General features: G+C 35.8%; 1 protein-coding gene across 1 annotated transcript in view; it reads right to left on the reverse strand.

The window, feature by feature from the left end:
• LOC145256509 (MOB kinase activator 2-like) overlaps positions 1-27,309 on the reverse strand; it is a 151,736-nt gene that overhangs the window by 22,833 nt on the left and 101,594 nt on the right. The window contains exon 4 of the mRNA XM_080115481.1: positions 2,809-2,933. Coding sequence (XP_079971607.1) covers positions 2,809-2,933 — 125 coding nt within the window. The remainder of the gene's footprint in view (positions 1-2,808; positions 2,934-27,309) is intronic.

Below are 27,309 nucleotides of genomic sequence, written 5' to 3' on the forward strand. Positions count from 1 at the left end.
CTACAACATGATTGTCTTCAAGTCCAATGTAAACAAGTTCTTGTTGATCTGTCTCTCTAATCCATTTCTACCCAATTTCAACTACTTATTAATATGCTGTTTAAGTGACTACCATACACTCATTAACTCTTATCCTCAAGTGGCTTTCGGGTCTTGATAAGTGGTAACTCGTGTAAAAAAAAAAAAAAAAAAAGAGTACCTTTGTGACAGTTAAAATCTTCCAACCAGCAGTAATCATCACTTCCTACACTGATGATTGCATAGGCATGAAACACTTGTTTTTACAATTTTGCTGCAGATACGACATACAGCCTGCATAGTTATATTTTTCTCCCGTTTGACATTCACATATTTGTTCGTGTCATAACATCTCATGAAAGGAAAATTATTTACAGTGGTTGTAACTAGACGAGTTGTGAATTTTTATAGGGGGAAACCATTGATTGGAGCTCAATAGAGCACCTACCATGGAAATAATGATAGACGAGAGAAAGACTAGTAACGTCTCTTCTGAATAGAAGAGGACATTCCCTACAAGACTTTTGTACTCTGTAAAGCCAAGAAATAGTGCTCTGAATGGCACCTTCCCGGACATGGCACCAAAATTTGATCTTAGAACGTATTTGACTGTTATAAACATAGAGGATTGTGTCAAGAATCAGATACTTTCTGGAGTGGTAGAATGATGCAACAATTTTTCTAGCTAAAACTTTTAGCAACAAATTTGATATAAAACTTCTGTTACAACAGTATTTTTGATCCAAGCATATCGATATTAAATATCACTTCATAAGAAATGAAGTAAAAAAAAAAAAGAAAAAAAAAGGAATCCATTATTGTAAATTACATCAGGAAAAAATATCACCGATATATTTACAGTGACCCACTAAAAATTCTTCATCTCCAGGACTTGTATAGAATAGTTACCCATTGGAAACTTTTCTGAAATTAAACATGGATTCCAATTCAAGAACTTCTATTTTAAGTCTAGAGTGAAAGCCAGTCTTCAGAGCTTATGTTGGTTGATTATTTTTGTTTTACGGCATATCAACCCTTTTCAGGTTATTTAATGTTGAATCCAGTGATTTTGAAGAAAAATATTTTAATAGAATATATTTGTTTTTTTTTTTTTTTCTATGCGGTTTCTATTTAACCCATAGTTGGGACCCTAACAGGTACTACCACTCTGGGTTAGAATGGACCTGGGAGCAATAGCAATTAAAAGGTGGCTCCACACTCCCCAAAGGATATAGTTTAAGGTCATATCCAGAATCAGGGTTCAGAGCAAGATGTAATTTCTGGTAGCGTGATACTATGGTCGACCTGTGGCCATTAAAGAAGGATGTAGGGAAATGTAAAAAAATAGATTTATTAATAAACAACGGAGAGAAATTTGTTCTTAACAGACAAAGGTAGATTTAAATTTGGGTCGGACAAATGACAGCAAAAAGTCTGAATAACATATTTAGTTTTAAGATGTTAGAGAGTGCCATGGGGTGAAACAGCCAATGAGTTTTTAACAATAGAAATGATTACGGACAACAAAGGTTAGCTAATGATTAACCAACGACAGTTTGAATCTGACTTTTTATGACAATCAGAGTTGAGAATTGAGCTGGACGCTTACACAGTTGGTCTTAGACTACAGTTAAAGACAGCTCGTGGTCTGGGCCATATCAGAAAAGTTTTGGGAGATGGGGAAATGAACTGACCGCAACAGATGAACTCAGCCTCGACAGGATGTAAATGTGAACCTTAGCATGTAAGCACACATGCAGAGCTCAACCGACATCAGAGTTTGTGTTTTTCTTGCATTGTGCTTTGTTTTATTTTTATACTTGCGGACCCAAGTGTCCCCATTGATGGTCACCAGTGTGAAAAAGACGATGACAATGATATGGCCAGAACAAGAACAATGAAAGATGGAGAACAAAGTCATAGCACACAACATTTGCGGTCAGTGGTCTGTCAGTGGGGGCACGTGGTGTCACAGTAGAAGGATCCAACCATTTTCCCAGCAACTTTGCCAACAGATTTGATTCAAGTCTTTTAGTTTTGATCTGGTGTGGAAGTGGAAAGAAAGGGTCTGTAGGGAAAGAAAAATCTCATTGCCCACTAGATTGTAAAGTCAATTTTTGTACTTTGCCACGGTATAACAGAGCCACTAGCGATGGTAGTAGCAACAGCCACATGAAAAATATGAAAATGGCCAAGCCAGTGCGCAAAGTGACGTCACAGTGAAGGAAGAGACGGAAAAGAAAGAGGGAGAAAAATCAGACAAGTGGACGGCAGAGGACTCCGTCTTAGGGCATATCTGATTCTTATATGATTGCTTCTAGAGTCAAATACTTTCTGGTGAAATGGAATGATCCAACCCTTTTTCTTAGCAATGAATTGGATTCAAATCTTCCAATTTAAATTTACTTCTACTTGACACGCTTTTGCGGGTTCAGTCCTCATTCGAGCAATACTAAGAATACAATTATGAATCACTTGAGACTTCTACTTGGTCATGGCTGATGGAACAAGAGTATGCTACCTTTGTGGATTAAATAAAAGGTTCCATTTGAAATTCTGTGCAGATTCACAATTTTGGCAAAAACATTCCCCAAGTTCAATAGAAAGATCCCAGAGTTTGACAAGATACACTTGAAGAACATCGGCCAAAACATTGTGCGAAAAACATTCAAGATAAGAACAAAAAAAAAAAAAAATTTAAATACAAGTTAGCAAATCTCATCTTAAAAGTTCAAAAACATTATTTTCTAGTATAAAAGAAAATAAACAATTCCATTTTTGGAAACTTACCAAATTTTGTAGGAAAGACAGATTCTTCTAAAATATCTTTTTGAATGAACGACATGACATAATCAACATATTCGGGTGCCGTACATTTGAACTTCTTGCCTTTTTCATCATGCCAAAAATATTGCCTGCAAATACAAGATAATAAAATACAATCAAAGAAAGAGAAAACTTTATACCCCCATCCCACATAATGAAGAGGAGGGGGGGGGGCACTAGTTAGTACATAATGTAAATCCGACACTCGTTTGTCCCAAAACGCCATCTGTTTTCCCAGACAATAACTACAACTCTAAGCAAGGGAGATCACTCTACGAAACATACACTCAATATTAGAGATATCTGCTGAGGAAAGAGGCATGTATGTTGTTAACCCTATTTTGGTCAGAGTCGGATAACAGTTGTCCAATGTCTTTGCAACGTTCATATAATTTTTTAATCCACCCAACATCGGATACACTTTGTCATTTTTTAAAATGCAGTTTCCATAAAATATAGGAGACGAAATATTTTTTTAGGGCGTGTTCCCCCTCCTCCATATTTATTTTTTCGAAATTCGGACAAAATATATTTAAATCTATCGAAATTTCTATTTATTATGAAACATAAGAATTCAAATAAGTAAAAAATATTTATTTTTTTTAAGTTTAAATACACACATTTACCTTGAAGTTGCAATTAAAAAAATGATATAAATTTAATGTTTTTTTTTTAAATAGCATTTTTTCGAATTCATATATACTATAATCAGTTGAATAGCACAGAAAAAGAAACTTTGTAAACATTAATTTTTAAAAGATTAAAACGATTAAAATTCCATTATTTCAAAATGTTCCACTACAACATAGATTTTTAATTAATTGTGTTTAAATTTTTTTTAAATATTAAGTTTTTACATGGCTCTTGTCAGCTATTTTATCGCCAGATTAAAACGGATTTGAAAATATTATTGCACAAATATTAAGCATTTTGTAGGCCCCCCACTCATATTTTGTTTGTCTCTTGTTACCGAACAAAATATGGAGGCCCGTAGGTAACCAAAAGAACATTCAGTAAAACCGTATTTCATATTTAATATACAAATGTTTATAAGATTAATTATTAATTGCAGTTTGAAGAAGATAAACAAAGGTTTTAAAAAATTAAGTCGCTTCTGCTTTTTCATAGTTCGTAGTTAACACAAGTCTAACGTCACGGGAACATGCGCTCCGTTTTTCACATTGTTTTGGGGATACCTACTGGGCATAATTCCTCATTTAAACCCGGGCAAAGTCGGGTCTTACTGCTAGTGTTTTATAAAATGTAGAGAAGTGAAATACAATGTTTTTCTCCAAGAGAAATGAGTCATAATAGATAACAATAGATCTGCTTTTAAGTTTGGTTCTAACTCCAATCACATCCATAAACTAATTCCTTGAGTGAACACAAAAAGAAAAGAGAAAAATCATAAAAGCTAATTAAAAGAAAACAAATTTTAAAAAGGGGAGATAACCGTGTAGGTTTTCTTTCTAACCAAAATAAACCTGTTTTCGAATTAAGAAAAAAGGTTAATGGAACATAAATCACGTGATGTTATTGTTGGTGGTTGTGTGGGTGTATGTGAAGAGGGATGGTCAGAACAAGAGGACACTACTATTTGGGCCATTCATAAAATTGTATAAAAATAAATTGCTGGTTGATTTAAAAAAGTAAAAAACAAAAACATAAAAAGAGAAAGAGAAAAAGAAAATTGAGATAGAGAGAGACGGACGAAAGAAAAAGACAAACGATTTGAGAGAGAGAGACGGACGAGAGAGAGAGAGAGAGACAGAGAGAGAGAGACGGACACGAGAGAGAGAGAGAGAGGGAGCAGTTTCAAACGATCTGAAATAACAGCAAGGGGAGGCTTAATTTCAAATATTTCTCATATCTCCCCTTTTTGGTTTTCATACATAAAGTAAATTTCAGTGTATAAAGCTTATTTGATACTGGAGATATTCATAATCGTACCATATGTCCAAAAGAGGGGAGATATAACATATGAGAAATGTTTGGTATCAAGTCTTCCCTTGCTATATATATTTCCCCAAAATCTCTGGCCTTGATGGAGGAGAAACTAAAACTTGTGGCTATGGTTTCAAATGATCTGAAATAACAGCAAGGGGAGGCTTGATTCCAAATATTTCTCATATTATATCTCCCCTCTTTTGGAAATATGGTACGATTATGAATATCTCCAGTATCAAATAAGCTTCATACACTGAAATAAATTTATTTTATGTATGAAAACCAAAGAAGGGAGATATAAAATATGAGAAATATTTGGAATCAAGTCTCCTCTTGCTGTTATTTCGGATCATTTAAAACTATAGCATTAAGTTTTTGTCTCCCCTTCCATCAAGGTCAGAGGTTTTGGGGAAATATCAGATGTAATTCATTTGTCATCCATTTTTTAAAAGATGGAATCGCTCGATTGTCAAAGATGCAAGAAAGCATGCAAAGTGCACAGAGTTTTGTGATCTATATATTAAGACGATAGCGTGTGTGCCATTTTCTGTGCCACGCTTACATCCAGGTGGTTTAATTGTTATTTCTTGTAAATAATTTTACCAAGAATTCATAAGTTTTGGTTTCGGTTTCGACTATAGCTGATGGCACTAAAGTCATCTATTTTTTTTTAAATAAACAATTTTATTAAGAATTCTTCATAAGTTTTAGCTTCAGTTTCAATTATGGCTGAAGGAACTCGAGTTTATATATATATATATATAAACTCAAGTAAAAATTAAGTTTACAAACCAAAAGCTTCTATAAACTTTTAAGCTAATATAAATATTAATATTTATATAGTAATCCCAAATAAATAAAAAAAAGCTCAATAAAATCAAAATACGAAATAGAGCTTGTCATAGAACACAATTTAAGACTGTAAATTACACTTTACAAGAATTTATTGTTCAACAGGATACTCAAGTAAGAAATATAAAGATTTACTTAATCCGCTGAGTTTCAAAGAAATGTGTTCTCATCAGAGAAAAGATAGCAAATGAATATTATAGCGAAGTGAAATTCTGCAGATTAAGGAAATCTTAATATATTTTTGTAGAGTAAAATTTACAGTCTAAAATTGTGTTATCTATCTATATATATAAAAGCAAAAATGTGTGTATGTATGTGTGTTCGCTTTTTGTGTATGTCTGTAAAAGGCTTTTTTTGCTGGACTTTTTGGTCGGCTCATTCCTTCTTAAAACTTTTTATATCACGTCTAAATGATAATATCTAAGAGTTACATACGGGGATCGTCTGTCTATTTAATTTGCCCAACTTTCATGCATTATTTTTTGCAGATTTTTAGAGCGTCCCGTGTATCTTTCGCTTTTCAGTATAAAACAAACGAAAACTGGCTTGCAGCCGCGTCATGTTTCAAAGTCAAACATCACGCGGCTTAATTTCATTATATAAACGTTAAATGTTAATTTCATTTTATAAACGTTAAATTAAGAGGATTTTCATTCCTCTTCTCTCGTGGCCGAGATGGCTAGGACCCAGGGTTTTTTTCCATTTCGTTTCCATCTCCACGTCAAAGGTTCGGGGTTCAAGCCTACTTTCCTATTAAAACTTTTTTTTTTCTTTTACACCTCCAAACATCTGGCCAACGTTTTTTTTTTTTTATACAGGGTTGTTTTGATCACACCCCCAACACACACACACCTACAAACACCCGGGCCACGCCGAGTACCCCCCCTCCCGCTAGTCTATATATATAAAAGCGAAAATGTGTTTAAGTATGTATGTATGTTTGTATGTCCGCTAAAAACTTTCGACAGACACAAAAAAAATTTAAAAAATCACAAAGTTGGTATCATATTATAGCCCGACCCTCCAGATGATAAATATTGAATTTTTGGCCCAAACAATCAACTCTGAGTTGGTCAGCTGTGCGTTTTTCTGCAGGGGGGGGGGGGCAAAAAGTGACATTTTTTTCGTTTTTCCTATGTATTTATGTAGTAATAAAGTAATAATCTAATGTATTTAAAAAAATTCTGAGTCATATCATGTGATCTGACGTCAGCAAGCTGTAATGGCACCTGTTAATACACACAATAACTGCCTTCGAAAGGTAACTTTATATTATAACCCAGAGTTAAATATTAATTTTCGATCATAAAATTAGTACCAACGTAATTATCGCATTTCAAAACGTAGAATCCCAAATTTACACGAAAATTGAAGGGGGGGTGGGAATAAAATTATGAGTGATTAAACTTTTCTACCGACGAGAATCGACTTACTGCGTTTTAAAATGTAAACAAAGCATTTCTAAATCTAAAACACTACATATAGGCGAGTATGAAGGGAAAGGGGGAGGCATAATATGAGTTAATCAGCGTTTGTTTCACTACACTCTTATACTTATACTACTTAATATTATACGAAATGTGAGTGAATGGATTTGATGACATCCCAGGCATAAATCCTCCTTATATTCGAGTAACGTTTGTTCCTCTAAGGCTTGAGATCCCAGGTATAACCTCCCCCTTATTTTCTTAGTGGGAGGGGAGGACGAAAGATGAGACCGCTTGAATTCTAAGAACAGATACTACACTTTGATTTTAGCCAAAAGACCAAGTACAGCTTAATTTCCTACCGACCATTATCTTCTATATATATAAAAGCGAAAATGTGTGTATGTATGTATGCTTTTTGTGTATGTCCGCAAAGGGATATTTTTCGTCGGCTTCTCGAGGCCGTCGCTCATTTTTAAAACTTTTTATATCACGTTGAAATCATAATATCTACGAGTTACGAATGGGGGTCGCCTGTCTATTTAATTTGCCCGATTTTGAAACGTTAAATATTCGACATTTTGGGATCACCGCATATTGCTTTCGTTTTTTGGTATAAAAAAAGCGAAACTCGATTTGAATCCCTGGCCCACGGCCAGTGGTCTCTAGAAAGCAATCTAACGTTTAGTCAATGTCGGCTTACCGTCATCATATCAGACGCTTGCTTTCATTTCAAGACGAGACACTCTCCTAATAAACAGGGGAGCTGCTTTTCCCTAAAGTTAGGTAAAAACAAACAAACCGGGTTATTGACCTCATTAAAAACTGTCCCGCAGAAAATGTTAACTGCTGAATAGCTATTGCTTACGTCGTCGTAATGCTCGCACAAAATGTTAACTCTATGACTTGCGTGCAGGCACCTGTCAATTCTCTTCTTAATCAAATAAATTCAAACATCTTTCAGTAACTCATTCTGGCTGGCCGAGCGGTTAACGTGTCATGTTTTTTTTTTCACATTTTATTTTCCAACTTCGCCTCAGGGCTTCAGGTTCGATCCTACAAACTTACCAAAACTTCTTTACCCCCCCCCCCGGTTTCTTTTTTATTTTAGAGCATACACACACCTCGTAACACCCGACAACGCCGGGTACCCCCCACTAATCTATAAATATAAAAGCAAAAATGTTTGTGTGTGTGTACGTTTTCGTGTATTCCAAGAAAGGCTTTTTTCCGAGAACCGATCAGTCGCCTCACAACTTCTTAAAACTTTTTATATCATACCTAAATGATAATATCTACGAGTTAACAACCAGGATCGCCTGTCTATTTAATTTGCCAGACTTTGAAAAGATAAATATTCAACAATTTTCGATTGCTGCATGTGCATTAAGCTTTTTCGTATAAAAAAAGAAGCGAACAGACTATTATTTTCCAACTGCGCGTCAAGGCTTCGGTTTTCTTTTAAAACAAACACCCGGGACAACCGACCAACGATTTTTCTTTTCATTTACCCAAAAACACACACCTACAAACACCTGGGCAACACCTGATACCCCTCTCCGCTAGTCTATAATATAAATCTCACCTGTCTGTTTAAATGTATGTATGTTTGCCTAAAACTTTCAACAGAGGCGACAGATTTTCACAAGATTGGTATCGTTTTAGAGCTCGACCCTTCGGACGACAAATATTGAAAAAGTGGCCAAAAACAATGATTCCTTCACCCTCAACTGGGTACTGTTCTACTGGGAGGAGGGAGCTTTTTTCGCCGATATTTTCGAAAGTAATCCCCTCTTTTCAATTGTCTAGCCTTAATTTAAACCTACATCACATCTGGTTTGGCGATGGGCGCAGCAGCAAAGACGTCACGTTTTTTTTCATGTTCTTTCTCTCCTTCGTAGCACGGGTACGGACCTGCCTGTCTAACACACCTCCGGGCAACGCCGGGCACCCAGGCTAGTATATATATATTTTAGGTCAATCCAGATCTCGTGTTAACCTTGTGTGTGTGTGTGTGTGTGTGTGTGTGTGTGTGTGTGTGTGTGTGTGTTACACACCCACACACCTTAACATGAGATCTGCATTGACCTAATTTCTTTCTCAAGTTTATTTTTAGTTAAAAAACAAAAACAAAACAAAAAACAGATCCAGTCATGGGAAGATGAAGCCAAATTAACTTTGAATTTCATATGAAGTCAGGTTCTTTATTGTTTTTGTTGCCACAGCTGCCGGCTCTTTCAAAAAAGGTAACTAAACACACCAATCAATGAAAAATCATCAAATACTTTTGTCTTTTTTTTTTTTTTTTTTTTTTTTTGTTGGTCCCAGTCATCAACAATTGCATAATATGAAACCAGGCAAATAATTTGATCATTATAGATTTTACATAAAAAATAAATAAATAAAAATAAGATAAGTGCACAGACAGACATCTTCTATAACCTTTACATCATTCTTCAAGGGAGTTAATTGCTGTCATGTCTGCCATCGGTTTCCTAATAGATTAAAAAAAAAAAAAAAATGCACAAAATATGAAACTTAAAACGGTCATCCAAACATCAAATTGGGAGATGATTTAAAAGCCATTGTATATGTTATGATTGGCCGGTGTTCTCTGAGGCAAGTGTGTTTACATCAAAATTATCCTGGCTGATCTTGCATCTTCCAGAATGCAATGTATGCTTAAAGGAGATAACTCAGCCATGCATATAAATTTTAGCCTGAGGACTTAACAATTACTCCCAATGGCACACAAACTGGCATCTTATTACATTCTAATTTCTTTTTTAAATTATTATTTTACTGTTTTATTCACTCCAAACAAGGCATAGTGCCACTAAGTAGTAAGGAACTATTATTCGGGATCAGACTTGCCAGGAAACTATGTAGGGAGTTGGGCAGCAAGATGTCTGTTCACATTACATTTGAACTTCTGTATGGCAGTAAAGTAAGGGAAGCAGAGGCCTGAGAAGGAATTCCAAAGTTTAGCAGTTTGAGAGAAGCTATTTGAGTGAAAGGTTTTATGACGACGCCTACGCATCTCTATAGTCCATGCGTGGGATTTTGTTGCTTGTCTGGTTTGTCGGGCGTAATAACGCCTAGGAGGAACTAGTGCTTTAAGCTCATCCGAGCACTTACAATTAAAGTACTTGTAAAACAAGCACAGGGATGCCACATTTCGGTGGGAGATGAAGGTTGGGGGTTTGTCCAACAGTGTGCGACCTATTGTGTTGGCAACTATTTTGAACCCTAAATATGAACGAGAGGCTAGTGGCAGATGCATCAGCCCAGATGTGAGAAGGGTATTTCATGGTTTTGTAGAGATACAGGATACTCTCAGGTGGGAGTAACTATCTAGCATGGTAGAGGGAGTCCGCCTTCTTTGCAGCTGTCAAATCAAAGGCAATAAACAATTAACGAAAACATCAGAGATCATTTTCTTCTTCTAAAAATAAGTATTTTATTTATTTATTTTTTACTCATGTTCACCCCTTAGAAAGCATATCGCCACTTAGACGTAAGGGGCTACTATTTGGGGGTAATGTCTAGGAAAGATTAACAAGATATTTATGTTACATTTAAACTTCTGCATATCAGTACAGCCAGGGAAGCAGGTAGCAGGAAAGGAATTCCAAAGTCTAGCTGTTCGAGGGAAGAGACTATTAGAATAGAAAGCTTTCTGGCATTTAAGGGCATCAAGAGTGAAGGGGTGAGATCTTATTGCTAAGCGGGTTTGTTGGGAATATGTACATCGAGGGGGTACAAGTGAAACGAGTTCATCAGAAAACATTTCATTAAAATATTTGTAAAACAGGCACAGTGATGCAATATTGTGGTGATGGGACAGGGGTTGGAGCTTAGTTGATAAAGTAGGACCGATTAGATTGACAACTCTTTTTTGGCCCTATCTAAAAGGGAGAGGCTAGTGGTAGATGCACCAGCCCAGATGTGGCAACAATACTCCATATACTTGTAGAGGTACAGGATACTCTTAGGTGTGAGTAACTATTTAGCATAGTAGAGAGAACCCATTTTCTATGCAGTAGTCTTGACAAATACCTCAATGTATTTATTCCATTCCATGATTGTGAATGTTAAGCCTCAGGTAGTGTATATAGCACAGGGTAAAGCAGATGAGACTAGGGCAGTAGTCCTAGACATATCTAAGGCCTTTGACAGGGAATGGCACAATCGTCTTATGAAAATTAAATCATATGGTATTACTGGACGCATACTTGAAATAATCAAATCCTTTTTAGATAAGAGAAAAATTCAGGTTGTCCTTGGTCGTCATACATCTGAACAACAATGATATAAATATGGGTGTGCTGCAGGGGGTCGATCCTTGCCCTTTTATTATTTCACTTATAAATGATCTCGCTGATAAAATTGTCTCAGAGAAGAGTATATTTGCTGATGACACTATGCTCTATAACAGACAAATGTGAATAAACTAATATCTAAGGAAATGGCTGAAACCTTAGAGGAAGACCTTCAGTCTGTAGTGGAATCGGGCCAAAACTGGATGGTAATATTCAATGCCGCTAAGACTAAGCTTATTTCCTTTAATAATTACAAGAAACCTTCTCAACCATCGATTTCCATGGCTAATGATACACTGCCTGAATTATTTATGCAGACAGTTTATGACAAGTATTTGTTTGTATTGAACTTGAAGATGATCTTGTTGTAATCTACAGGGAAGCCGCCGTGTTGAATGTGTTTTCTTTTTCATTTCACACGAGCCACTGTGATCCTCTCATTTAGAACACTTGAAAAAAATAAAAATAAAAAATAATAGGTTGGCACTTTTTTTTTTTTTAATATCTTTAAGTGAATATTTGAATTATTTTAGCTTTTTGGCTTTCTAAAAAAAATTATATGTTCATTTAACGATGTTTCAAAAAAAAAAAAAAAAAAAAAAAAAAAAGTGGCATCCTATTTCTTATAACATACGGTGAGTTGCGTGCTTACACTTGAAGACTTTAAAACTGTCAAGTTAACATCCCAATGGAATACCACAAAGAGAGATTTTTACATCTCCAAGAAAAAAAAATGATAAACAAAACGAATTCGCTTCATAAGCGCTTGTTCGAGCGGAAAGCTTGAATAATATCTAAATATCTATTTAACAAAAAAATGTATAGTTTTGTTTAAAAAAAAAAAAAAATTAAGAAAATTTATATATATATATATATATATATATATATATATATATACACACACACACACTTCAGAATAAAGTTATCTAACAATCAACTAGTATGGAAACCTGTGATTTTAAGAAATGCTATAGGATAAAGAGTTATATTTCAAATGTATTCTTTGTCTTACATAGAATAATAAAAATCTTTTGATATGAAATTAAAACATTTCACGTCATAAATTTTTAAATTTATTGAATGACTAAAATTTGATTTTATATATATATATATATATATATATATATAGGATTGATATGTAGTTTGCTTGAAGCATTGTGTGGGATAGGTATCTAGTAGAGATTTAGAAGGCTATCACAATGCGAGGAATGAAATATAGGAATGAGAGTGCTATCACAATGTAGTAGAGTCCTCGCATTGTGATAGCCTTCTAAATCTCTACTATATATATATATATATATATATATATTAGTTTGAATAAAATAAAAAACATTTGTATTTATATATCTCTTACACAGAAGTGTCACGAATACATGTGAGAGTCGTTCCAAAAGTAATGCATCTTATTTTTAACTTTTTTTGTTTTTTTGTTTTTTTTTAAATATACAAAAATTAAAAAATATAAATATATACAGTTTTTCTGTTTTTTTTTTTTTTTTAAATACATTAGATTACTTACATATAGTTTTGGAGTTACTCTATTAATCTACTTTCACTAGTTTTATACTACTTAAAAGCATTAGGATATCTAACAAATGTTATATATATGTATACTAGCAGTTCAGCCCGGCTTTGCTCGGGCCCTATGTACTGTTCATAACTTGCCCTATGTGTGAATACACTTTATGTAAGACTAGCGAGGGGTACCCGGCGTTGCCCGGGTGTTTGGAGGTGTGGAGGGGGGGGGTTAAAAAAAAAAGTAAGTATGAGGATCGAACCCGAACCCTTGAGGCAAAATTGTAAATTAAAGTGTGAAAAAAAAAACAAAAAAAAAAAAACGTGCGACGTTAACCATTACCCCACCGCGAGATGCTAACGGAAACACGTTTGAATTTATTTAATTACTTGGATTTAGCAGGTGCCCGTTTTAATGAGTTAATGAGGTCAAGTTTGACTGCGGGATAGTATTCATTTACTGCTGAACGCTTCCCCCCCCCCAAGATGTTATAGGAAAAAGACTAACCCACATGCGGCGAGCGACAAATATTGAATATTTATCTTCCCGAAATCGAGCAAATTAAATAGACAGGCGAGCTTCGTTGTTAACTGTGAGATATTACGATTTATATGTGATATAAAAAGTTTTAAAAAGTTGTGAAGCGAGCGACTGCTTCTCTGAAAAAAGCCTTTTGTTGACGTACAGAAAAAGCGAACACACATACATACATACATACATACATTTTCGCTTTTATATATATAGATTTCAAATGTTTAGACCAAAATTTGTCTAAGTAATTTTGTAGAGCCCGCAGAGGTCATTTTTTTTAAAACTTTGACCCCAATTTTGACCGCCTCAACATTTATTATTTTGGTCTCAAATCCAAATAGAAAGTTTTACCCATGTCCAAGCTACCTACATCTAAAATTTCAAGTCTTTAGACCCAAAATTGGCGGAGGAATTTGGTAGAATCTGCAAAGGTCAACTCTTTCAACTTTGACCTTTTGGCAGACAAATTTTCACCTCCAAAACTGATTAAAATGCTTGCCGCATGTCTGAATACCTGTTATGTATAAATTTCAAATGTTTAGACCCAAAATTGGCTGAATAGTTTGCTAGACACCACAAAAGTCAAATCTTTTGAACTTTAACCCCTTGGCAGCTCAAACTTTCGACCTGAACCAATTAAAAGGCTTGTCTTATCTCTGCTTAAAAAAAAAATTAAAAAGCTTGTCTTATCCCTTCATATAAAATTTCAAATGTTTAGGCCAGAAATTGGCTGAGTAATTTGGTAGAGACCGCAGGTCAGATTTTTTTTAATGTTGACCACTTAACATTAATTTTGGGGGGCTTAAATCAAAGTATAAAGTTTGATCCATGTCCAAGTAACCTACCTCTAAACTTTCAAGTGTTTAGACCCAAAATTGGCAGAGGAGTTTGGTAGAGTTTTCAATGGTCAAATCGTTAAACTTTGATTTGAAAACTTTTGGTCAAAAACTGATTAAAAAGATTTTCCTAAATCTCAATACTCCTTATGTTAAATCTCGAGTCTCTAGACCGAAAATTAACAGAGTTACTTGGTAGGAAAATGTACACACACACACACACATTTTTACTATATATATCTATAATATAAAGCTGAATGTCTGCGTGTGTGCGTGTGTGTGTGTTTCTGGTCACGAATAGGCTCCTATATGGTTGACTATTTTAAAAAACTGATTACATATAATGATAGATGTATCGAGACACAGGAATGGGTATGTTTGATCTAGCAGAACGGTGGTTCATTAAAATTGTGGGGTCTGCGTTTGCACCTGGTCCACAAAGTATGGAAATAAAAAATTTAAAAATTAAAAAAAAAAAAAAAACTTTTACAAGTGTTTTTGATATAGATGTACATAAAACATACTTATCAAAGTATTCTTAACTTAAATAGGGATGATATAATAAAATTGTGGGGTCTGCGTTCGCACCTGGCTTCCATGGAATGGAAATAGGCACAAACTTTAATAAAGACTTTTCATATCTATCTGCGTAAGTATACTTTGATAATTATGTTTCAGTTTGAAGAAATATGGTATAAAATTATGGGGTGTTCGTTCGCGCCTGGACCTCCATAGAATGGAAATATGTTACAAAGTTTAACAAGGTTTTTTAATATAGATCCACAGAATATTGTGATAAGTGTTTCAGTGTGAACAGGTATGGTATAATAAATTATGGGGTTTATCTATTTCATTTTTACTTTCATCATATTTTGCTTTGGTTTTGATACCCCCAAATTCGAAGCTATCTCTTTACAACCCTTCCTTTTCATAACCTATCATCCACATATATAAAAGCGAAAATGTATGTGTGTATGTATGTATGTATGTATGTATGTACGCTTTTCCTTGATGTCCACAAAAGGCTTCTTTCAGAGAAGCGCTCGCTTGCTTCACTTCTTAAAACTTTTTATATCATCTATAAATTGTAATATCTCAGAGTTACCCACGGAGCTCGCCTGTCTATTTAATTTTATTGACTTTCAAACGTTAATTATTCGACATTTCTCGCATCGGCACACGTTACATTCGGTTTTCGGTATAAAAACAAGCGAAACTCAACTCTAATCACAGGCCGAAAGCCAGTTGTCTCAAGAGAGCTAAGTAACGTTTGTTCAATGTCGACTTCGTCATATCAGACTGTAGCTTTCATTTCGCTCCTCCTAATAAACAGGGAGCGGGTTTTTAAAAACAAAAAAAAAAACGATTTATTCACCTCATTCAAAACTGTCCCGCACAAAATGCTAACTGCTGAATACCAATTGCCGTCACGTCAATCAAAAACGCGCACCTATTTTTTTTTTTAACACTTTACTATTTTCCAACTGCGCGCCGTGAAGGCTTCGTTTTTTTCACGGGCACCTGTTTTTTTTTTTCACATTTTCGTTTTTTTTTCACATACCCCGAAAAACACCCGGGCAACACCGGGTACCCCTCGCTAGTCCATATATATAAAAGCGAAAATGTATATATGTATGTTTGTGTGTCTGCTAAAAACTTTTGACCGATGGAACAAAAATTCACAAACTTGGTATCATATTAAAGCCCCACCCTCCGGACGACAAATATTGAAAAATTAGCCCAAAAGGACCATCAGAAGTGCGTCAACTGATCGATTTTCTGCAGGGGGGGGGGGCAAAAAAGTGACATTTCTTTAAATCGATTTATAACTGCCCCAAAAAATACAGGCGCCAACTCTTCTACATAAAGTATACATGGGGCCGTTTATTTTGGGTCAACTTGTATTTAAAACCCGCTGAGTCATGTCACGTGATCTTGACGTCAGCAAGCTCTAATGGCAGTCTGAATTTACAAAAACATGTTAACAGTAAAAATAAAATTAACCCTTACACAAGCTAAACTATGAACTTCTACGCTATGGCAACGTTACCAAAGTTATTAACACATTCAAAATAGTTAGATATGATAGTTAAATGAAAAATAACAAGCCAAAAATGTGAAGTAAAAAAAAAAAAAAAAAAAAAAAAAATATGCTTACAAAAAATATTAACAGCCAGACGCCATTTTCCAGTCTTTAGAGCGAGGAAGACAAAGTGAGAGAGAGAGAGAGAGAGAGAGAGATACACAAACGCAAACAGAGAGAGAGAGAGAGAGACAGACAGAAAGAGATGTCTAGGCAGGAACCGAAATACGTAATTTAATAAAAAATAAAATACTCCCGCGATGACCTGATTTAGTGGCTATCTGACAATCAAACCTCTTTCACTCGCTTTATAACCCTTATTTTAACACTATAATCAATTCCTCTTACTCTTAGCCTAGACAGTTAAGTGGTTGGAGTTAGTTTCACCTCTGCGTTCCGGGTTCAATCCAGCCTCACGACCAAAACTATTTTTTTTTCTTTTACATTTTTAGACACTCGGGCAACGTTTCTTTATTTATTTTTTTTTTTTACTTCGCTTATTCTTTAGTTTACTCCCCCCCCCCCCTACACACAGCGTTTTTTTTTTTTTCGCTGTTTTGTTTTTGTTTTTTGGATTTGTTTTTTCCGATTTTTTTAACATCGTTTCAGGGTTATTACTTATCCCCCCCATACACACACCTAAAAACACCCGGGCAACGCCGGGTACACCCCCCCTCACTAGTACTTTCATAAATCAGAGTCCATTTTCTGTAGACTGTTTTTAAACCCAGTCAACGACAGGTACTTTTGCTAGTATATATATATATATATATATTCTGTACAGAAAACGTTTCATTTATTTGGTTACAAAAGAATCTTTAGTGTGAAGAGGTCAAATATGATTTCTCAATTAGTTTTATTTGAAAACATTTCACTGAGAACAAACAAAATAAAAATAAAAAAAACTTTTTCAGAGAGAACCTAAACAAGAGAAAGCCTCATATAATTGGAGGGAGGAGTGGGGAGAGAGATAGGAAGAGGAGAGGATTAGAAAAATGTTTGAAGAGTCGGGTGGGGTCAGGTAGGAAGGTAGCGTCAGTAGGTTCTGAACTTTTAACTAAATGGATGTCAATTTAACCCAATTAGAAATAAACAGATGAAAAGATGTTTGGGTTGTATATGAAGGACAATTTGTGTGCTTTGTTGTTTTGACCATTCTCAATTTCTGTTTTTTTTTTGTTTTCTTTTTAAACTGGCTGTATTCGCTTTCCTAGGGAGTATATCGTAGAAAACATATCTGTAATTTGATTGGCCCCATCCTTTCTTCTTCACTGCACAGACGGGATGTTACTCGTCTTTTTTTTTTTTTTTTTTTTTTTTTACGTGGTAGTCACCACTTATCAAGGCCCGGAAGCCACTCAGGGATAAAGGTTATTGCGTGTACAGTAATCAATGGGATAGTATCGCAGTAATCGTTAGTATTGGAGATTTGATAAAGTGTCTTACTTAAGGGGGCGGTTTATCAGGAATTTGTTTATGTTGGACTTGAAGACATCCAAGTTGTAGTCAGGTGGGAAACAGGCGAACGGAAGGGAGTTCCACAGACGTGCAGTTCTAAGAAAGAAGTTTTGTTTATGAAATCTACGTTTTGATTTTGGTATAGATAAAGAGTGGGGAAAATTATTGACAGTGGTTTCAGCTAGACGGGTGTTTATTGTGAAAGATTGGCGAGGGGGGATCAGGGATTGGAGTTCAGACGAGCACTTGACATGGAAGTAACGATAAAACAAAGACAAGCTCACAAAGTCTCTTCTGTGGGAGAGAGGTTGCAGGGAAGAGAAAAGGGCAACCCTCACTAAGCCACAAAGTCTATTTTGTACTCTGTCAAGGCAGGATAGGCTGTTTTTAGCAGCTCCTGCCCAGATGTGGCATGTGTCCTTCAGAACTGTCTTGTCTATTCTCTGCTACTTTTGCTCCAACTCGTCTGACTCGTTGATCTAGGGGTCTCCATCAATTCATGGTTTTAAAACCTCGTCGTAATACAGCTTCCTAATCCAGTAGCTGCCTTTCAAAAACTGCAAGGTTGTGAAACTCTCTTCCTGCTCCCTGTTTTCATCCTACTTACAGCCTTGGTCTTTTCAAGACTAAGGTCAATAGGTATCTCCTATCTTTGCAACAATCAGCTTTTGTTCTTGTCAGTTTTTTTTTTTTTTTTTTTTTTTTTTTTTTACACCAAGTGGCTTCATGCTTTGTCTCAAGCGATTTCCATAAAATCGCTAAGTGTTGGGACGATTATTTGGGATCGGAAAAATTGGAACGTTTTTTGGTATTGGAAAAATTTGTCTATTTTCTGATACCAAAAACAACTTTTTTTTTTTTTTTTTGATTTTGTTTAAAAACAAAATCTTCCATGTTAGTAGTAGTGATAAAATAATCAATATTTATTGATTTTAAACTAACAGTACAACGAAAATCTATAGATTACCTCTTACTAGTGTGCTTTTACCTTTGAAAAAAAAATATGCACATTTAACATGGGAAGCAATAATTCCACAGTTAAATATTTAGAGATTTATAAAGAATCAGAATCTGTAATTGAATCGGAATCGGAAAAATACTGGAATTGTCCTTTCGCTAAACACACAAATCGTTTCAAATCACTCAGTTTTACAAAATTATATTTAATACATTACTGTATACAAACACATGCCATATATAGCCACTTTCAAAATATTTTTGCACATGCACATAAGATATACGTATAATACCAATTTTTTTTTTAATTTTCACCTCTTAGTGATTATTTTTACTGGCTAAAAACCAAAATTGAATTCGTTTCACAGATCAAAATCCTCTATATATTAAGTTTCAAGTCTTTAGACCAAAAATTGACAGAGTAGTTTGGTAGAGACTGTTCATCAGACAGACAAGGTCACGTTTATATATATATATATATATATATATATATATATACATACATACATACAGGGTGACCAAAAAAAACGGGCCCCGTGTACACTTTACTAATTAGACTTGGAGCCCGTTTCTTTTTTTGGTCACCCTACTTAGGGGATTAGAACAAGAGTCTAAAGAGCAGAGTATAAACTACATTTACCATCCCAATGAATGCATTGACTTTTAGAAGGCGAACCATTAAAAGATACATCTGTCTTACTTAAAAAATGCTAGGTTTATTTTTGCGGTCTTTAAAAAAAAACCACCCAATATTTTTGCTGATGAGGAGACTTTGTTTACAAAAAACTATATGATAAAATTATTGTCCAAGACTCAATGTCTATCTCAATAAAAACATTGTTTCCGAAACGATCGTACAATTTGATTTTGTTTGTTCTTCCTTATGAAACCGATTTTTAATTTTAATTATAAATTATCAATCATCTTAAAATATATATATATATACACACTAGCAGAACGCCTGGCATTGCCCGATCATAAAATATGCATAAATATTTTACTTTAATTCATACAGATTTCTTATTGATTATTATAAAGCCAATTCTCTATTGATTATCATCCAATATATAGTACTGATTTCAAAAGTTATAAAAAATATGATTTGGGTACCATCTGCTGGAATCGAAAGCAGAACCTTTAGCACTTCAGCCATAGTCATCTGTCTCTCCAGCATCATTACCATCTGAGCTATGGACAGATATGAACGATTGAAAATTAAGCAAATTTGAGTTATGTTTAATTTTGAGCATCCGCAAAAGAAACAGCAGGCGTAATCTTTTATTTGATTATCCTGAGGTCGACTGTTTTGTTTTCAATTTTGACACCTTAGCAGCAATTTGTACTTCAAGTTCGAATACCCTATATATCAAATTTCAACTCTGTAAACCAAATATTCAGAGAGGAGTTTGGTAGAGACTTTTTGCACACACCGACACAAGTCACTTTTATATAATATTAGCGGGGGGGGTACCCGGCGTTGCCCGGGTGTTTGGAGGTGTGTGTGTGTTGGGGGGGGGTGTAGATCAAAACAACCTTGTTTAAAAAAAAAAAAAGACAGAGTCGGGTGTTTGGAGGTGTAAAAGAAAAAAAATGTTTTAGTAGAAAGGTAGGCTTGAACCCCGAATCTTTGACGCAAGGTGGAAAGGAAATGGAAAAAAAAACCTGCGACCTAACCATCTCAACCACGAGAATAGATAAATTGATAAGTGTGTTAAGTTGACGTTTATAAAACGGAATTAACAGGTGCGAGAACGTTAAGTTGCGTGATGACCTAGTTTTGCGCTGGAAGCCAGTTTCTCTTTTCCCCGCTATGCGGCGATCAAAAAATATCTCTAAAATAGCTTGTAAAAGTCGGGTAAATTAAAGATAGCTGCAACCAGAGTTCCTTAGTCATAGATATTATTATTTAGACAGCATATAAAAAGTTTTAAGGAGTGAGCCAACCGAGAATCACGGCGATAAAAGCCTTTTGTAGACATACACAAAAAGCGAACACACATACATACATTTTCGCTTGTGCTGGAGTATAAGATATGACTGAGCGATTAGATTGGGTTGACCTTCTTCTAAAGGGTTGAGGGTACCGGATTGACAGTTCCTGGCTGCTGTTCCCGACTGGTAGTACAGGAGCTCTAACTCTTTGGTAGCGCTTAGAGTGGCTGCTCCATCAACAGTTGAATAATATCGGGTTGTTTGTAGTGCCATGACGCGCATGGAAAGGGACCCTGCACTCATCCCCGGTGGGCTTTCCTGAGGCCACAATCCTAATTGGAGAAAGGTCAGCTGATGGTCTACTTGTGATGCATGTCTGAAGCTCCACATAACCTCTTGTTTAGCTCCCCCTTACCGAAACTCTTAAAAAAAAATATGACGACAGTACAATCTAAAAATAAGCTTAAACCAGGATTAGGGACAAACAAATTCAACTTGCCTCCTCCCTTGAGGCTCTCATTCACAAATATCCGTGGGCTTAGAACTAACTTAGCTGATGTTGAAGCATTTCTCTTGACAAATACCCCGGATATCTTAGCACTAAGTGAGACTAACCTACACTCCTCCATTCCCTCTAACCACTTTAACATGCCTGGATATCTCCCACTCTGCCGTAAGGACTCTGACAGACATATGCACGGACTTGGAGTTTACATTCGTAATACCCTTCCCTTGACTAGAGAAACAAACCTAGAAACAGATGATCAAGCCTTTATGTGCTTTAGACTAAACATGCAACACAATATTAGCTACTATTATTTTCTCTACCGCTCTCCCTCGACTCAGGACTGCTCCATAATAAACAAAGTATCTGACAGCATAGACACGGCACTGACCCTCGACACTAGCGCACAAATACATGTGTTTGGTGACTTTAATGTCCACCACAAAAACTGGCTTGGATTCTCTACTCACACAGATGCAGCGGGCAGCACAACTCATAGCTTCGCTATATCTCACTCCCTATCACAAATTGTTACGTTTCCAACCCGTTTCCCTGACCAGGAAGAACAACACGCATCACTTCTAGATCTGTTTTTGACCACAGTTCCCGATGACTGCATAACGAAGGCCCACAGCCCACTCGGGAACGCTGATCATGCAGTGATAATGGTTGAAATCGCCCTAAACTCTAGACCCAAAACTGAAGAGCCAGTGCTCAAAACAACGAGATATTATAATAAGGCTGACTGGGAAGCCATCAGGGAACTAATTAGAGATGCTCCATGGAAAAATATTTTCTCTCTCCCTGCTGAACAATGTGCAAACGAGACCACTGACTGGTTCAAAACTGCAATTGAAGCGCATGTTCCCATGCGGAAATTTTATAGTAAGCCCCACTCTCCCCAATGGTTTACGTCGACTTGTGCAACTGCCATTGCTCAAAAGCAGCATGCATAACGTAGGTTTAACCGACATAAGTCCAGTTCAAACAGACTGAAGTATATAGAAGCTAGAAATAACGTTAAGAAAGAAATAGCGACAGCTAAGAGAGAATTTACGGAAACCACTAAAAAGCGCATCGAAGCACAAAAACTAGGAACTCGAGACTTCTGGAAAATCTACAACAGTGTAGTAAATAATGGGCAATCAACAATTCCCCCACTAACCAACAATCACGAGGTTGTCTCCTCAGCAACCGACAAGGCTAACATGCTTGCCAGTCGGTTTGCCTCAAACTCCACACTGGACCCTTCCAACCACCCCCTACCTGACTTTCCTATGCGGACAGACCCCACACTAGCCGATCTGAAAACCACCCCTGCTCAGGTGCATGCTATCATAAAAAACCTTGATACCTCAAAAGCATGTGAACCTGATCTTATCCCAGCTGTGCTATTAAAAAAGTGCTCAGCCGAAGTAGCTTCAGTTCTCTCCAAACTCTACAACAAATGCCTTAATGAAGCTTGCTTTCCGGTCTGTTGGAAAACTGCTTCTGTTGTACCAGTATTCAAGAATTCTGGCGAAAGGACAGACCCATTAAATTATCGCCCCATTAGCCTCCTCCCACTTTTTGCCAAAATATTTGAGACCATAATTAACCATGCTCTAGTCCATCATCTTACAGATGCTAAACTACTGACTGACAAACAATATGGATTTAGACAAGCCCGTTCCACAGCAGACATCCTAACTGATCTCTGAACGTATATACCATTCACTGGACAACGCGGGGAGGGCAGAGCGGTAGCTCTAGATATATCTAAGGCTTTTGACAGGGTATGGCATGAGGGTCTCCTCAGTAAAATCAGATCATACGGTATCACTGGTAGAATACTTAACATAATTAAATCCTTCTTAGATAAGAGAAAAATCCAGGTTGTCCTCGACGGTCGTACATCTAAACAATATGATATAAATGCGGGGGTGCCCCAGGGTTCTATCCTTGGACCTCTATTGTTCCTGATATTCATAAATGACCTCCCCGACAACATTGCCTCTGAGATGGGTATATATGCTGATGACACTACACTTTATGGCAGGCACGACAGGAAGACGAATGAACACATTTCTAAAGAAATGGCAGAAACACTAGAGGAAGACCTCCAATCTGTTGTGGAATGGGGACAAAAGTGGTTGGTCGCATTCAATGCTGCCAAGACTAAACTAGTTTCATTCAATAATTACAAGAAACCCTCTCTACCACCCATAGCAATGGCCAACGACTCTTTATCTGAGAGTCCATCTTTCAAACTCCTTGGCCTAACGTTCACAGGAAACATGAGTTGGAACAATTACATTGAAGGCATTGCCAGGGCCGCTGCAAGAAAGGTGGGCTCTCTCTACCGTGCTAGAAATCTACTAACACCCGAAAGTATCCTGTACCTCTATAAGGCCACCATTCGCCCATGTATGGAGTATTGCTGCCACATCTGGGCTGGTGCATCTGCTACTAGTCTCTCGCTCCTTGACAAGGTTCAAAAGAGAGTCGCAAACCTGATAGGCCCTGAACTGGCATCTAAGCTTCAGCCTCTGTCCCATCGACGAAATGTTGCATCCCTCTGCCTTTTCTACAAGTATCTTAGTGGTGAATGCTCTGACGAACTGCAATCACTTGTGCCCCCACGACGTGTGCACCCTCGACAAACCCGACAGGCTACTAAATCCCACCCCCACACTGTAGAGATCCCTAGAGGTAAAAGATCTTTTTACTCCAATAGTTTCTTCCCCAGAACCTCAAGACTCTGGAATTCCATCCCAGGTCCCTGCTTCCCCAACAGTACTGACGTGCAGAAGTTCAAGTGTAACGTGAACCGACACCTTGCTGCCCAAATCCCTACATAGTACCCCAGTAGTTGTTGCCCCTGATAGTAGCCCCCTACACCAAAGTGGCAATTTGCCTTGTTTGGGGTGAAAATGTAATAAAAAAAAAATTTTTTTAAATATAGATAGAAGATATATAAAGTGAAAACTATAGACAACTGTTTTAAGAAACAAATTTTATTTTATTTTTATTACCTAATTAATTTCGCATTTAAAATCACCCGTCAGAGAAATAATTCTTAAGTGTTGATCTTTCTTTTTTTTCTCGGAAGTAAAAAATTCATCCTTGTGTTGTTGTTGTTATTGGAATCACGCTGGCTGATACTGCACATGATTTGTTTTCTTTTAAGCCAAAAAGGCACGTATTCGCCAAATATGAAGTTGAAAATGTGTTAACTCTTGGAAGCATCTTTGAATAAAGTGAAAAATATAGAATAAACAGACAAACTGTTTTTAAAAACTGGTAATACTTTTACCATTTTTCTCTAAGCTTTATTCAAAAATTTTTTTTTTTAAACTTAATTCATCTTCTTCAACAAAGTTATTCAAAATTGAGTTCTAACCACAGATGAAGAACACAAAGGCAAAAAAGAACGAAAGAACCACGGTACAAATGAGAAAAGAAGTGATAAAAAATAAAAAAAAAATGCAATGCATTTTCACTGAAAGACAAGGACAATGCAGAATATTTGAAAACAAGGATTAAAGAGAAGAAAACACAATTCTAAAAAAAAAAAGGAAAAAAAGAAAAGGAACAAAAATGTAACATATCCTGATTTGGTGCCAAGAACACTTGCTCCCCACCTGGGAGCGTTACAAACAGTGCCATGACCCTCTCCCCCCACCCCCCAATAAAAAGAAGTTGAATAAAAAAAAGAAACAAGTGACAGAGAATGAAAGAAGAGAAGGACAACAACGAATATATAAGTTTTATGAATTGCTATTGAACTAAATAATAACGAAATAATGGATGAAAGACTTTTGGGATTTAAATTTTATTAAACGTTGAATCTTTAGAAAAGATGAAAATGTTTTTCATGTTAAAAGCAAAATTATTGATTGGACTTATTTTTAAAGAGAATCAAGAAGGTGAAGTCACCAATCAGCGTATTGATCTGATGACAAGAAAATGTTTTTTTTCGTTACATATTATTACATGAGGAGTCATATCGAGTTAATATTTTATGCATCGAAACACGAGAAATACATAATTTAAATATGTTAACATTGCTTAAAAACTAAAATGGCCGTCTTTTAGCTGTTTCAAATATGCATTTTCGATATTAAGCAGGTAAATGAAAAGCCACCATGTTTGTTGGGTAGTTCTAAGAAAGAAGCTTTGTTCACTGAATTTGCATTTAGATTCAAGCACAGATAGAGAATGGGAAAAATCGTTGATAGAGGTTATAGCTAGACGAATGCTTTTTTGTGAATGTTATGGCCGCATTTTGAAAGAGTGGATAAGTTCTTGGCTTAGTAGATTTAGAAAAGTTTCAGTAACAGATTAGTTCACATGGGAAGGCCAAAGAAAACAGGAGGAAACGATAAAAGACTCGAGAGAAAGATGGATAAATAAAGACCTGGCTAGAGATAAGTTAGTTTGGAAATCAATTGCTAACCAGCAGAGCATTACTACTGTCAATCAAGAAAAGAGTCTAACAAACATATGTATGCAATGTGATGATGTATGGAAGTAAAACAGACAGTGAGGGTTGAGGATATGTGTTGCATGAAGAGAAATTATATGAGAATAATATGATGAATGTGCAATGCTAATCTTAAAAGATAGACTTAGGAGGTCTGATAATTTCAGAGGAAGATTAGATCTGGACAGTATAGGGAGAGGTGTGCACAACATGAGACTCAGTTTGGTCACATTGAAATAAGAGATGAAAGTTCTTGGCTTAATGGATGTAGAACAGTTGAGGTAACAGTATCCATTGGCAGGGAAAAGTCAAAGAAAATATAAAGATGATAATAAATCGTGCACTTGGTTTGGTCGCATTGAAAGAAGGGATGAAAGTTCTTGGGTTAGTGGATGTAGAACAGTTGAGGTAGCAGAAGCAGTTAGCAGGAAAAAGCCAAGGGGAACATAGGAAGAAGCAATAAGAATGGATTTCAGAGAAAGAGGGGCAAATAAAGACTGGGCAGAGATAGATTAATTTCTAAAAGCTGTCTAACAGATGCCAACACATAAAATGGATGATGAAGAAGATGAAGTTAGTATCTATTCTGAATACTTGAAGTTTTTACTCTTCTTTTCTCAGTTAACTCGAATAATTAAATGACATCAGCACCATTCTTCAAAAGGGTACCAACCGAGAGATATTGAAGTAGACGAGACGTATAGGCCTCAATCAATATCTGCGCTGCAAAACATCAAACATCTATTCAAAAAAAGAGTCTAAAATACTGAAAATATATTTTTGCCAACATGTTGTACATGCCAAACTTTTAATAAAATTTTATAAAATGGCCTCTTTTCATATGGACAAGAATAATCAGTAGCGCAATAAAACTGAATAATAATGGATCCAATTCAAAATGTGGCACCAAAATTTGGCACGACTACCAAACTATGAAGAGTGGAAACTAATTAAAATTGGTGTTAAGACAGTGAATTCCAACCTCTTGAAGTGTGAAAAATTGCAGAGAAACAATTCTTATAGACTAATTATATGATGTAGTTATTGTGATGTGTAGTGGGAAAATGTGTCAGTCCAGCTTGTTACTGAGCTCAACGCAAAAATTAAATGGCTGCTCCCATGTCTCTGCTATGGGGAGATAACCACTGGTTACTTCCTGTTCAAGGATAGACAACTCTTACACCTATACAGATACGTAATTATATGGCATATTATAGCAAGGACCTACTTGTGCAACTGAGACTCAAAAAAATAGGAATAAATAAAATAATCCAGTTTTTTTTTAAAACATCAAAAATTAAATTTAACTGAAATTATTCATTTATCATATATAGTTAGTTTTGAAAATATATATGGCGATTAAGCTACACAGAATTTTCCAGGTTTCATCCTCATGAGGATTCGTCAGGCTATTTACATGGAATTGATGTTGCTACATGTTTTTATATATACATGGTGTTGAGTTTGCTAGTCAGCTAATCAGTTTCTTTTATTCACACATCCATTCATGTAGCCAAGTCTAGAAATTCGGGATAAGAACTATTTGATTCCCGATTTTCATGAGATGCAAACAACATTTTACGATGCAACTCATTTTCAGCATTAACAGTTATTTCAGAATTATTATCAAACCA

The sequence above is a fragment of the Euprymna scolopes genome, chromosome 32, assembly GCF_053919585.1.
Source record: "Euprymna scolopes isolate OS-2025 chromosome 32, ASM5391958v1, whole genome shotgun sequence".
Lineage (NCBI taxonomy): Eukaryota > Metazoa > Mollusca > Cephalopoda > Sepiida > Sepiolidae > Euprymna > Euprymna scolopes.